At 43.2% G+C, this 15121-nt stretch overlaps 1 protein-coding gene across 3 annotated transcripts in view; it reads right to left on the bottom strand.

Annotated features, from left to right (window-relative positions):
• Nucleotides 1-4622, bottom strand: part of ambra1b (autophagy/beclin-1 regulator 1b) — a 36961-nt gene extending 32339 nt beyond the window's left edge. For 2 of the 3 annotated variants that reach the window (XM_041837798.2, XM_041837801.2), the window contains exons 1-4: nt 4346-4622; nt 885-1146; nt 482-540; nt 181-364 (exon numbers count right to left, since the gene is read on the bottom strand). In XM_041837798.2, coding sequence (XP_041693732.2) covers nt 181-364; nt 482-540; nt 885-1019 — 378 coding nt within the window. In that variant the 5' untranslated portion in view covers nt 1020-1146; nt 4346-4622. The remainder of the gene's footprint in view (nt 1-180; nt 365-481; nt 541-884; nt 1147-4345) is intronic. The other variant, XM_041837800.2, reaches the window with a different exon arrangement.
• Nucleotides 4623-15121: the final 10499 nt, after the last annotated feature.

Below are 15121 nucleotides of genomic sequence, written 5' to 3'. Positions count from 1 at the left end.
GGAGTTGGACAGTGCCCTGGGGGAAACCTCAACATTTACTTCTGCCGAAGACTGTGCATGCAAGTCTTACAAACTAACATAGCAAAAATATATACCTATGCAACTTGGCAAGCGGGGACCTGAAACTTGTGTCCTATTTATCTTAATAGGGGTCTGTGTTTAAGAGAAGGCACCACTTACATGCAGATCCCAGATGCGGACCTCTCCGTCAAGGCATCCGGAGGCCACAAGGCCAGGGATGGTAGGGTGAAAGGTCACGCACCAGGGCGTGCGGCGGTGGCCCACCAGCGAATGCAAGCACTTTCCAGTCTTCACCTCCGTGATGTAGATGTTGTGATTGACATGAGTGGAAGCCATGAGGGTCCTATCAAAGTGGAGATAAGAGGGGGTGAATGGTACAGCTGCTGTGACGCGAAAGGAAGCCCTGCCTCAAATGCTCTCACAAATCCATTAATGCGGCCGGGTCAGTTGAGTTCCTTACCGGTCTGGGCTGAAGGCCAACAGGAACGTCGAGCGAGGGCTGTCTGGCAGCTCCACTTTCTGTGTAAGGGCAACAAACAAACATCGCTTAACGCCAGAGCCTTACATGGAGGTAGCACATGCATTTTTTTTTTCTTTACTTATGACTTGAGTTTAATTGTGATCCATCAAGTGCATATTATTAGGGATTTTGAAGAACAACTCCCATAATAGACTACAGATGATAAAGACAAGCACAGGGCATTGTTTCCATGGTGACGAGTTAAAGGCAATGGTATATTGCCCCAGATCAAAATGCCTACTGCAGCAAGTGTATGACAGCATACTACTATTCCATATCTGTTGAAACCAAAGCAGTTTTGGCTAATCCTTTGACTGGGATAGTGTGCTTCTTTGGCTTTTACCTGACTCTGCCATTTCATCCAGCGGACCTTCTCCTCCACCAGCTGCTGCAGGAGGCGCTTGGAGCCAAAGGCCTGTGAGCCGCGCTCCCGGCTGGACAGGATCCGCACAGAGTTCCTTTGATGACGAGAGGCCATGGTGGTTCTCCTACCGTACGGGGCCGCCACACCACCACCACCACCACTGCTCTACCACTGGCCTCTCTGGCTGCTCTAGGGACAGTCACTTCTGCTGCTGCCACTCGCTCGCCATGCAGAGTCTAGGCTGGGAAGCAGAGAGAGAAAATGGGAAGAGACGGCCAAGAACAAAAGATAGTAGTTTAGTTGTGGTTAGGCATAGGTTTTGCACATGGAAAAAGGAGAGGGGACAAACAAATTAAATGAGGGTTGCCTAGTAGTTGACTATTGAAAAATGAGTTTGACAGATGACCACATTGAAGATCATGAGGTTGTGCTGTATGGTGGGAGGGGGCAAATGTAGGACTTAACTTTATTAGTAGAACAATTGACCTAGATATTATTTTAGGAGTATTTCTGTCTGTAATAAAGCCCTTTTGTGGGTAAAAACCTATTCTGATTTAATGGGCCTGGCTCACCAGTGGGTGGGCATATGCCCTCCCAAGCCCACCCATGGTTGCACCCCTGCCCAGTCATGTGAAATCCATAGATTAGGGCCTAATGAATTTATTTCAATTGACCGATTTCCTTATATGAACTGTAACTCAGTAAAATCTTTGAAGTTGTTGCATGTTGCGTTTATATTTTTGTTCAGTATATTTAGGGGATCGGTACTATAATATCCTGCGTCCATAAATAAGAACATGCAAGCTTGCAGCTCTCTGGCTAGCCTACACGTGCAGCCAAAGTCAAGATCTCACATCTGGAAGGTTGCCTAAATGTTGCACTCTTACAATTTTGTCATATTTTGGTCACAAATTGGCAAAACACCACAGGCAAAGCAATACAGCTGCTTTTGCACCCTCTTAAAAATACTTGTTTAACTTGGGCTTGGAAACCCAAAGGCATTTTAAACGAGGGGAACATTTTTCCAACACTGGGGCGGGAGACTTTCCAGTAAACAAAGATGACCAACAAGAGTGATATTGGGAACACACAATCCTTGGCAGGCGGCACCACATTATTTTAAACCATGACGGGTGGGCCTAATTGCAATTCCAAGTAAGACAGACGCCCAAACCCGGGTCCAAACACGGATCATCATCGCGCTATGCAATTTTCATCAAGTCGCTTTCCAGAATGCCAACGAGTGGCGTTTCATAAGCTCTCCCTGTGGCTTGACTTAGCTCTAAATTACAATCCCAGATGAAACTGAGTGTAAGTCTATGTTGCAGAGTCACAAGAGACTTTGAAGAGCCTGAATGTGGTTTAAAAAGCAACCCGAATACACAACACCACAAGCATATTATTATGCAACTGTGTTATTGCATTATTACAACTCCAATGCTGTTAGTCTGAGATTGAAAAGTGATAACCACCATATCATGTCATATGCAGTGAACTATCTATTGAATTAGCTGTGTAGTGCTAGGGTAAAAAGCAAAACATACACCCCTTGGGGTCCCAAGAACAAGTTAAATCCACTTCAATCAGTGTAGATGAAGGGGAGGAGACAGGTTAAAGAATGATTTTGAACAGGGTATGGTAGTAGGTGCCAGGAGCACCAGTTTGAGTGTCAAGAACTGCAACGCTGCTGGGTTTTTCATGCTCAACAGTTTCCCGTGTGTATCCCCTCCCGAGTGGCGCAGTGGTCTAAGGCACTGCATCGCAGTGCTAGCTATGCCACTAGAGATCCTGGTTCGAATCCAGGCTCTGTCGTAGCCGGCCGTGACCGGGAGGCCCATGGGGCGGCGCACAATTGGCCCAGCGTTGTCCAGGGTAGGGGAGGGAATGGCCGGTAGGGATGTAGCTCAGTTGGTAGAGCATGGCGTTTGCAACGCCAGGGTTGTGGGTTCGATTCCCACGGGGGGCCAGTATGAAAAATGTATGCACTCTAACTGTAAGTTGCTCTGGATAAGAGCGTCTGCTAAATGACTAAAATGTGAATGTATCACGAATGGTCCACCACCCAAAGGACATCCAGCCAACTTGACAACCGTGGGAAGATTTGGAGTGAACATGGGCCAACATCCCTGTGGAATGCTTTCGACACCTTGTAGAGTCCATGCCCCAACGAATTGAGGCTGTTCTGAAGGCAAAAGCGGGTGGAACTCAATATTAGGAAGGTGTTCCTAATGTTTTGTACACTCAGTGTATGTCCATATTCATAGACTGACATTTCAGCTCTAATGGCACTGACTGAACACAGGCATTGGCCTTTTCTCAATTGCATAATCCTCACGTCCTCTCTCCTTCTCAAAACCCATTGGAGGAGAAGGTCAGAGGGGAGGAACCTTCAGCCTTCTCATCCAATGATTTTGATTAGGAGCATAGGAGAAAACACTCAAGTATGCAATTGGGAAAAGGCCATGTTGCCTAGGTCCATGTCTTTATCAAATAGATAACCTGGATTTATTTACTTTGTCTGCGGTTTTCGAGGGAAAATGTATGCTCTCAATCTGTCAGTTTGTTATTGATTGGAGAGAACCAGATTAGCAAGAGCAAAAATGGTGACCGCTTGGAGAAATATTATTTCAATCACAATTATTAAGTATGTGTTGAAATTCTCAAGTAAAAAAACAAACAATTGAAGCACTAAGTAGATAAGCACGTATGTTTTCAAAATAGATAGTCATACTAAGTGGCTAACTAACGTTACCTTGGAGGTCAGCTTGAGTTTACCGTTATCCAGCTAGGATAACTTCAAATAAGAAATAGGATTTTGGCAAACTGATTCGCTAGTTAGCTCAAACCATAGCTAACTCAAGAAAATGCGTCTGAAACAGCTACGGCTAACCAGCTAGTTAGTTAACATTAACAAATGGGCAAGCTAGTCAACCAGCTAACGTTAGCCAAAAATAAACAAATGTAGCTAACATTAGCTACTAACGTTACTAGCAAACGTGAGCTAGCTAGAAAATGCTAGAAAGCTAAGTAGCTAACGTTACATATTCGGTGGACAAACACACAACCAAGAACCAACCAGAAACCCAGCTAATACTAATGTTAGTGGCAAATGTTTTTTTTCATAGTTATAGTAACGTTACCTAATTTGTTAGTGTGTGTGGCTACCCAGCGAAAACACCTACCTAGCTATGTTATCGCGCTAAACTTGGTAACTAGCCAATACAAAAAACTTGCTACTAAGTTGGCTAACGTTACCTATTTGGAAAATCGCTAGCAATCCTACTAGCTGCCAGTCCCGGATACGGTATTAGCATAACTAGCGAGCTAACTAGCTACTGTATAGAACAACGCCGGAGATACATTAGATGAGGCATAACTGAAACAAACTGCTTATATTCTGTAAAATCAGATAACGATTGAGTCAAGAGGCCATTGCCTACCTTTCTTTCTTGTATTCTTGTTGAAATGTGTCATCATAGGCGTAGCTAACTAACACTAGCTAACTGTTAGCGTAGCAAGCAAAAATGTACGGCAAGTAGCTTGCTACACTTGTCTTAGACTTCACACATTAATGAATTGACCAATATCAATCTATGATAATTGCGATTGATCACATTCATACCCTCTGATATAGCTATTTCAACATACTTTCCTGGCATAGAGCAAATTCATTGTGCTAGCTATCCGTCTACTGCGTAGCTAGCTTCCCAGATGTGTGTGTCGTGAACATTTTTAGTGTGAGCAACAATAGTCAAATCGGCGGTTCGCCTTCAAAATAAAAGTCGCCCATTGAAACTGATGCAAACGGATAAAAATAGTGGAATCATGCCAGGGCCTTCCAACCATGTTCCTGGAGAGCTACCATCCTTTAGGTTTTCACTCCAACCCTAACTAACATGATTCAGCTCATCAACCAGCTAATTATAACAAACAGGTGCGCTAGATCAAGGTTGGGGCGAAAACCTACAGGACAGTAGCTCTCCAGGAACAGGGTTGGAGAGCCCTGGTCTAGATAATGATCTGTTGAATATAAACTATACTGGTCAAAAATATGAACGCAACATGCAACAATTTCAAAGATTTTACTGAGTTACAGTTCATATAAGGAAATCAGTCAACTGAAATACATTTATTAGGCCCTAATCTATGGATTTCACATGACTGGGCAGGGGCGCAGCCATGGGTGGGCCTGGGAGGGCATAGGCCCACCCACTGGAGAGCCAGGCCCAGCCAATCAGAATGAGTTTTTCCCCACAAAAGGGCTTTATTACAGACATAAATACTCCTCAGTTTCATCAGTTGTCCGTGTGGCTGGTTTCAGACGATCCCGCAGGTGAAGAAGCTGGTGTGGTTACACATGGTCTGCGGTTGTGAGGCTGGTTGGACATGATGCCAAATTCTTTAAAACAACGTTGGAGGCAGCTTATGGTAGAGAAATGTACATTCAATTCCCTGGCAACAGCTCTGGTGGACATTCCTGCAGTCAGCATGCCAATTGCATGCTCCTTCAACTTGAAACATCGATGGAATTGTGTTGTGTGACAAAATTGCACATTTTAGAGTGGTGGTTTATTGTCCCCAGCACAAGGTGTGTAATGATCATGCTGTTTAATCAGCTTCTTGATATGCCACACCTGTCAGGTGGATGGATAATATTGACAAAGGAGAAATGCTCACTAAAAGGGATGTAAACAAATGTATGGACAACATTTCAGAGAAATAAGCTTTTTGTGCATATGGAACATTTCTGGGATCTTTTATTTCAGCTCATGAAACATTGGACCAACACTTTACATGTTGCATTTATATTTTTGTTAAGTGTATATATAAACATCTGTTGAAATCGCACAGTGGATGTATGAGACTTCAGAATTGGATTGGGGGCATAGGCTACTTAGGCCTGGTGCGCTGGTCAGCTGATTGTTCACCCGCACCCGCCCACAATTGCTAATAACCCATCCGCAACCTCCAGACTAGGCCTATGTGATAAAGTGACAATCTGAGGCCCGCACCCGACCCTAACCCTGCAAATAAAGAAATGCGGTGTAGGCTACAGTCAGAGACAGCAGAACTATTTTTTGACTGGGGGTGCAGGATTTTTTGTTGCTGCTTGATTTATATATGTTTCTGCTTATAATTTCCAACATTTTGGTCAGCTATTTGTTAGTCAACTTGTCCTTAATTAGATAGGCTTACATGTAGCTTCTCTTCTGTCATTATATGTTGCCCTAGAAGACTAAGTAAACCCTTGCTCACCAGAATAATGTCATAAATCGATAGAAGGAATGCTTCAATCTAGTTGACATCGGTAAAGTTCTCTGTGATCTCTGCTTCTTTCATGGAGCAAAGACGTTTAGGGACCTGTGGACAACATTGGATCTTGTATGCAAAATAACCATAGGACAACCACACTCTCACCAAGCTATAAGAAACATATGGTTCTCAGAACATTATGTGCTAGCTGGGAAGCAACTATCATGCACCTTTCCCAGAAAATTGTGGGAAGGTTGTATGCAAAATCACCATAGGACAACCACGTCACCGAGTTACTAAACCCAGAGGCGAAACATCGCAAAACCTCCGGGAAGCAGACCATGCAGGGGGTTTGTAAGTCAATGAGAGAATTGAAAGATGTTTCCTTAGTTGTCCAATACACACAATAGAGTGACTAGGAAGGTGATTTCCCACAGTTAAAGTTCAACAATAAGAGCTACAATGCTACATTTCTCTTCACAGTTATGTTCTATGAAAAGGCTGATACCCCATTTCATGGACCCAATATTCGTAGGGTAAGGCTGCACATTGCAACATGAATGTTCAATAATAGGCTGAATAGTGAGGTGATATCCCACAGTTAAAGTTCCACAATAAGAGCTATAACGCTAATATTTGTGTAAACTCTTCAGAATTGTAATCTGTGGGTGTCACTGAGTAGGCTGATACTCCATTTTATTGACCCAAGATCCATAAGTAAAGCTGTACAGTGCATGTAAGTACAGTATGTCCGCAATTCAATTAGTCTAATACACAGTGCGATTTCAACATATTTTTTAGTTTTTGTGTCAAATTAACTAAGTATTGTCTTCTATTTAATTTATATAACAACATTCCAATCTTGTTTAACATTATCTAGCCCAATTGTGGCACGATTCCACTATTTTTATCCGTTTGCATCAGTCTCAATGGGGGACTTGTATTTTGAAGGTGAACCACCGATTCCACTATTGTTGCTCACTCAATGTTGTTCACGACACAGTAGTGCGTTCCAAAACAGGAAAAAGGAAAATAATGTAGAAACCGGCAGTTACAGTAAAGCCCTAACCCCAAAACAGTTACCTAACGTAATAGGTGGCGTAAAAGAAACGCCTGAAACTAGATCCCCTACATACTGGTCTTGACAAGAAGAAAAAAAAAATGTCAGGGGAGGTTCTCTTCTGCACTGTTCAACCAACCCAGTAAATGTGGAGGAGGAGTTAAATCGCCTTGTTAAAGTCCAAAAGCGGAAGTAGTGTCACAGGCCATTTTTCAATTTCCCCTGAAAACCGGAACATCCGGTTGTTGGGTACTCGGCAGCAAAAAAAGGGGGTCATGGTTAGAAGGGGTCCAGCTTTTGTAAAATTAACGTCAAATTTGACTTTTCATAATAATAATAATAATATGCCATTTAGCAGACGCTTTTATCCAAAGCGACTTACAGTCATGCGTGCATACATTTTTTGTGTGTGTATGGGTGGTCCCGGGGATCGAACCCACTACCTTGGCATTACAAGCGCCGTGCTCTATCAGCTGAGCTACAGAGGACCACCCATAGCAGGTTAGGAGAATTTACACAGCAGGTTAGGATAATTAATGGCCACATAGAGAGGGTAGATTAGAACATTCCTAATAAGACACTTTAGTGCACAAAACATTCATTGAATTATTCAAATAATTGTCGCTGAGGCCAATTAGTGATTTTTCATCACTCACAGCCGAAGATATTAACATTTTATATATATCCAATGTCTGCCATGTTTTTGGATAAAGTGATGACGTCGTCGCTGCTAGCGCTGCTCCCTGTGCGCACCATTTACATTAATGCCGTGTTTACATGCTAGTCGGAACTAGGAAAAGTCTGAAATTTCAGAGTTTCCTAGTTCTGACTAGCATAAAACCAGTAGATAGTGTATTTTTCGTAGCTGTCTATTTACCACCACAAACCGATCCTGGCACTAAGACCGCACTCAATGAGCTGTATAAGGCTATAAGCAAACAGGAAACGCTCATCCAGAGGCGGCGCTCCTAGTGGCCGGGGACTTTAATGCAGGGAAACTTAAATCAGTTTTACCTCATTTCTACCAGCATGTTAAATGTGCAACTAGAGGAAAACAAACTCTAGACCACCTTTACTCCACACACAGAGACGTGTACAAAGCTCTCCCTCTTCCTCCATTTGGCAAATCTGACCATAATTCTATCCTCCTGATTCCTGCTTACAAGCAAAAACTAAAGCAGGAAGCACCAGTGACTCGGTCAATAAAGAAGTGATCAGATGACGCAGATGCTAAGCTACAGGACTGCTTTGCTAGCACAGACTGGAATATGCTACTCATTGACTACAGCTCAGCGTTCAACACCATAGTGCCCTCAAAGTTCAGAACCCTGGGACTATTAAAATCAGATCCAACAATAATATCAAGGGTTTAGAAACCCAGGGCTTAAAAACAAAGGTGTCATTGTACGCTGATTATTCATGTTTTCTTTTAAATCCACAACTTGAATGCCTCCACAGCCTCATAGAGGATCTAGATACATTTTCTAACCTCTCTGGTCACAAAAATATTTTTACATTACCATGTAGTTTACCAATAAAAAGGTCTGATGGTGATGTGGATATACTCGGAATACATATCCCAAAATAAATAAATGATCTCACTCCAATAAATGTTAATAGAACGTTAGCAAAAATAGATAAGATCTTGCTACCATGAAAAGGTAAATACCTGTCAATTTGTGGAAAAATAACCCTGATTAACTCTTTCGTATTATCCCAGTTTACCTATTTGCTTATGGTCTTGCCTGCGCCTAGCGAACAGTTTTTTAAATTATATGAGAAATAAATATTCCATTTTATTTGGAACAGCAAGCCAGACAAAATTAAACGGGCCTATTTATATAATGAATATGAATTCGGAGAACAGAAATGATTAAATATTAAAGCATTAGACCTATCACTAAAAGCTTCAGTCATACAAAAGTTATACTTAAATCCGAACTGGTTCTCTAGCAAATTAGTAAGATTGTCTCACCCCATGTTCAAGAATGGCCTTTTTCCCTTTATTCAGATTACAACCTCTCACTTTCAGTTATTTGAAAAGGAAATCATCTCCCAAATATCACTATTTCTAAAACAAGCCATAGAAAGTTGGTTGCAATTTCAATTTAATCCTCCAGAAACGACAGAACAAATATACTAATTGATAAAAAAACATTATTTTTTGAATAAATGTTTTAAAAAGGTATAATCTTTGTAAATGATATCATAGGCTTGCTGGTGCTCTTTCATGCCGTCCCTGGGAGGGGTGCGTCACTTGAGTGGGTTGAGTTACTGACGTGATCTTCCTGTCTGGGTTGGCGCCCCCCCCTTGGTTTGTGCTGTGGTGGAGACCTCTGTGGGCTATACTCGGCCTTGTCTCAGGATTGTAAGTTGGTGGTTGGGGATATCCCTCTAGTGGTGCGGGGGCTGTGCTTTGGCGGAGTGGGTGGGGTTATATCCTTCCTGTTTGGCCCTGTCCGGGGTTTCTTCGGATGGGGCCACAGTGTCTCCGGACCGCTCCTGTCTCAGCCTCCAGTATTTATGCTGCAGTAGTTTATGTGTCGGGGGGCTGGGGTTAGTTGGTTATACCTGGAGTACTTCTCCTGTCTTATCCAGTGTCCTGTGTGAATTTAAGTATGCTCTCTCTAATTCTCTCGTTCTCTCTTTCTCTCTGAGAACCTGAGCCCTAGGACCATACGTCAGGACTACCGGGCATGATGACACCTTGCTGTCCCCAGTCCGCCTGGCCTTGCTGCTATTCCAGTTTCAACTGTTCTGCCTGCGGCTACGAAACCCCTACCTGTCCCAGACCTGCTGTTTTCAACTCTAAATGATCGGCTATGAAAAGCCAACTGAGAGACCTGAGCCCTAGGACCATACGTCGGGACTACCGGCCGTGGTGACTCCTTGCTGTCCCCAGTCCGCCTGGCCTTGCTGCTATTCCAGTTTAAACTGTTCTGCCTGCGGTTATGGAACCCCTACCTGTCCCAGACCTGCTGTTTTAAACTCTAATGATCGGCTATGAAAAGCCAACTGAGATTTATTCCTGATTATTATTTGACCATGCTTGTCACTTATGAACATTTTTGAACATCTTGGCATGGTTCTGTTATAATCTCCACCCGGCACAGCCAGAAGAGGACTGGCCACCCCTCATAGCCTGGTTCCTCTCTAGGTTTCTTCCTAGGTTTTGCCTTTCTAGGGAGTTTTTCCTAGCCACCGTGCTTCTACACCTGCATTACTAGCTGTTTGGGGTTTTAGGCTGGGTTTCTGTACAGCACTTCGAGATATTAGCTGATGTAAGAAGGGCTATATAAAATAAAATTGATTGATTGATTGATAGGTAGGACTGGTGGAGTTATGTCGCACATGCAGCTAACAAAAACATATGGAAATGTCTGCTCTACCCAAAATTACAACCAAATAATTGCAGCATTACCGCAAAAATGGAAGAGGAAAGTGGAAGGGGGAAAAAGTAAGGAACTTGTCTGTCGGCCCTGCATTAAAGAACATAATTGGTTAAAGAAAATTGTGATAAATAAAAAGTATATCAGTTTAATTTAAGGACCAAAGGATTGACAGCCGACCCATATAGATTGCAAAATAGTTGGGAAGAGATTTTTGACGTACCGATTCCATGGCATAGTGTTTATGAACTGATACGCAAAACGATGCTGGATTCAAAACTTAGAATTTTTCAATTTAAATTATTATACAAAATTCTTGCTACCAATATAATGTTTTTTATATGGGGGATACAATCTTCCCAGCTCTGCAGATTTTGCCTGGAAGAGACAGAATCATTAGATCATTTGTTTTGGTACTGTCCATTTGTAACTCTGCCTAGAAGGTCAGCATCCCGGAGTCGCCTCTTCACTGTTGACGTTGAGACTGGTGTTTTGCGGGTACTATTGAATGAAGCTGCCAGTTGAGGACCTGTGAGGCGCCTGTTTCTCAAACTAGACACTAATGTATTTGTCCTCTTGCTCAGTTGTGCACCGGGGCCTCCCACTCCTCTTTCTATTCTGGTTAGAGCCAGTTTTCGCTGTTCTGTGAAGGGAGTAGTACACAGCATTGTACGAGATCTTCAGTTTCTTGGCAATTTCTCGCATGGAATAGCCTTCATTTCTCAGAACAAGAATAGACTGACGAGTTTCAGAAGAAAGTTATTTGTTTCTGGCCATTTTGAGCCTTTAATCAAACACACAATTGCTAATGCTCCAGATACTCAACTAGTCTCAAGAAGGCTAGTTTTATTGGTTCTTTAATCAGCACAACAGTTTTCAGCTGTGCTAACATAATTGCAAAAGGGTTTTCTAATGATCAATTAGCCTTTTAAAATGATAAACTTGGATTAGCAAACACAACGTGACATTGGAACACAGGACTGATGGTTGCTGATAATGGGCCTCTGTACGCCGATGTAGATATTCCATTAAAAATCAGCCGATTCCAGCTACAATAGCCATTTACAACATTAACAATGTCTACACTGTATTTCTGATCAATTTGATGTTCTTTTATTGGACAAAAAATTTGCTTTTCTTTTGAAAACAAGGACATTTCTAAGTGACCCCAAACTTTTGAACGGTAGTGTATGTGAGTTTGATACACTGCCGATTTTGCAGGTTTTCCTACTTACAAAGCATGTAGAGGTCTGTCATTTTTATCATAGGTACACTTCAACTGTGAGATGTCACGATCGTCGGTGAGAGAGGAGGACCAAGGCGCAGCGTTGAATGCGAACATATTTATTGATATAATGATCACACGAACAAAACAACAAAACGAAAACGTGACGTCCCTGGTTACATACACGAACCAACACGGAACAAGAAACCACAATGAATGAATGCCTAACGGCTACCTAAGTATGACTCCCAATCAGAGACAACGAGCTACAGCCGTCTCTGATTGGGAGCCACCCTGGCCAACATAGATATACAAAACTAGAATACCCAAAGGAAACTCACACCCTGGCTCAACATACAAGTGTCCCCAGAGCCAGGGCGTGACATGAGAGATGGAATCTAAAACAAAAATCCAGAAAATCACATTGTATGAATTTTAAGTAATTAATTTGCATTTTATTGCATGACATAAGTATTTGATACATCAGAAAAGCAGAACTTAATATTTGGTACAGAAACCTTTGTTTGCAATTACAGAGATCATACGTTTCCTGTAGGTCTTGACCAGGTTTGCACACACTGCAGGAGGGATTTTGGCCCACTCTTCCATACAGACCTTCTCCAGATCCTTCAGGTTTTGGTGCTGTCGCTGGGCAATACGGACTTTCAGCTCCCTCCAAAGATTTTCTATTGGGTTCAGGTCTGGAGACTGGCTAGGCCACTCCAGGACCTTGAGATGCTTCTTACGGAGCCACTCCTTAGTTGCCCTGGCTGTGTGTTTTGGGTCGTTGTCATGCTGGAAGACCCAGCCACGACCCATCTTCAATGCTCTTACTGAGGGAAGGAGGTTGTTGGCCAAGATCTCGCGATACATGGCCCCATCCATCCTCCCCTCAATACGGTGCAGTCGTCCTGTCCCCTTTGCAGAAAAGCATCCCCAAAGAATGATGTTTCCACCTCCATGCTTCACGGTTGGGATGGTGTTCTTGGGGTTGTACTCATCCTTATTCTTCCTCCAAACACGGCGAGTGGAGTTTAGACCAAAAAGCTCTATTTTTGTCTCATCAGACCACATGACCTTCTCCCATTCCTCCTCTGGATCATCCAGATGGTCATTGGCAAACTTCAGACGGGCCTGGATATGCGCTGGCTTGAGCAGAGGGACCTTGCGTGCGCTGCAGGATTTTAATCAATGATGGCGTAGTGTGTTACTAATGGTTTTCTTTGAGACTGTGGTCCCAGCTCTCTTCAGGTCATTGACCAGGTCCTGCCGTGTAGTTCTGTGCTGATCCCTCACCTTCCTCATGATCATTGATGCCCCACGAGGTGAGATCTTGAATAGAGCCCCAGACCGAGGGTGATTGACTGTCATCTTGAACTTCTTCCATTTTCTAATAATTGCGCCAACAGTTGTTGCCTTCTCACCAAGCTGCTTGCCTATTGTCCTGTAGCCCATCCCAGCCTTGTGCAGGTCTACAGTTTTATCCCTGATGTCCTTACACAGCTCTCTGGTCTTGGCCATTGTGGAGAGGTTGGAGTCTGTTTGATTGAGTGTGTGAACAGGTGTCTTTTATAGAGGTAGCGAGTTAAAACAGGTGCAGTTAATACAGGTAATGAGTGGAGAACAGGAGGGCTTCTTAAAGAAAAACTAACAGGTCTGTGAGAGCCGGAATTCTTAATGGTTGGTAGGTGAGCAATAAAATGCAAATTAATTACTTAAAAATCATACAATGTGATTTTCTGGATTTTTGTTTTAGATTCTGTCTCTCACAGTTGAAGTGTACCTATGATAAAAATTACAGTCCTCTACAAAATCGGCGGTGTATCAAATACTTGTTCTCCCCACTGTATATATATATATATATTTGCGAGAAAAAAACATATGGGGGATTGGAAGTGATGCAGACAATTACATTGATGGAATTTACAATCTATATGCAGTATTAAAGCTGATCTACCCCCTAAAAAAATAAAAAATAAAAAATAAAAAAATAATATAAAAATAAAAGAACCCTGGGACTAAACACCTCCCTCTGCAACTGGATCCTGGACTTCCTGACGCGCTGCCCCCAGGTGGTACGGGTAGGTAACAACACATCTGCCACGCTGATCCTCAACACGGGGCCCCTCAGGGGTGCGTGCTCAGTCCCCTCCTGGACTCCCTGTTCACCCATGACTGCATGGCCAGGCACGACTCCAACACCATCATTAAGTTTGCCAACGACACAACAGTGGTAGGCCTGATCACCGACAACGATGAGACAGCCTATAGGGAGGAGGTCAGAGACCTGGCTGTGTGGTGCCAGGATAACAACCTCTCCCTCAATGTGATCAAGACAAAGGAGATGATTGTGGACTACAGGAAAAGAGGGACTGAGCTCGCCCCCATTCTCATCGACGGGGCTGTAGTGGAGCAGGTTGAGAGCTTCAAGTTCCTTGGTGTCCACATCACCAACAAACTATCATGGTCCAAACACACCAAGATAGTTGTGAAGAGGGCACGACAAAGCCTATTCCCCCTCAGGAGACTGAAAAGATTTGGCATGGGTCCTCAGATCCTCAAAAAGTTCTACAGCTGCACCATCGAGAGCATCCTGACTGGTTGCATCACTGCCTGCTATGGCAACTGCTCGGCCTCCGACCCAAGGCACTACAGAGGGTAGTGCCTATGGCCCAGTACATCACTGGGGCCAAGCTTCCTGCCATCTAGGACCTCTATACCAGGCGGTGTCAGAGGAAGGCCCTAAAAATTGCCAAAGACTCCAGCCACCCTAGTCATAGACTGTTCTCTCTGCTGCTGCACGGCAAGCGGTACCGGAGCACCAAGTCTAGGTCCAAAAGACTAACCTGTGCCCCCGCACATTGACTCTGTACCGCTATCCCCTGTATATAGCCTCGCTACTACTATTTTACTGCTGCTCTTTAATTATTATTATTTTATTATTTTTGGAAAAAAAATTACTTATCTATTTTTTACTTAACACTTATTTTTCTTAAAACTGAATTGTGGGTTAAGGGCTTGAGGGCTTGTAAGTAAGCATTTCACTGTAAGGTCTACACCTGTTGTATTCGGCGCATGTGACAAATACAATTTGATTTGATTTAGCGATAGCGCTGACGTCATCCACGTATTCCTATTGAAAACTCCAGATCTATTATGAAGATGTAAGTGTTTGAATTTGAAGCACGCCATGCTGAATGAGGAGGCAAGATCAGGTGCGACCATTCTAGCCAATGGGAGGGCAGATACGCGTGTATCCCACACGACCAGGCACTAGGGATGTCACGTG

This window comes from Coregonus clupeaformis, chromosome 19 (assembly GCF_020615455.1).
Source record: "Coregonus clupeaformis isolate EN_2021a chromosome 19, ASM2061545v1, whole genome shotgun sequence".
Taxonomy (NCBI): domain Eukaryota; kingdom Metazoa; phylum Chordata; class Actinopteri; order Salmoniformes; family Salmonidae; genus Coregonus; species Coregonus clupeaformis.
The sequence above is the reverse complement of the archived record's forward strand: the minus strand, read 5'-3'. Positions and strand labels throughout refer to the sequence as shown.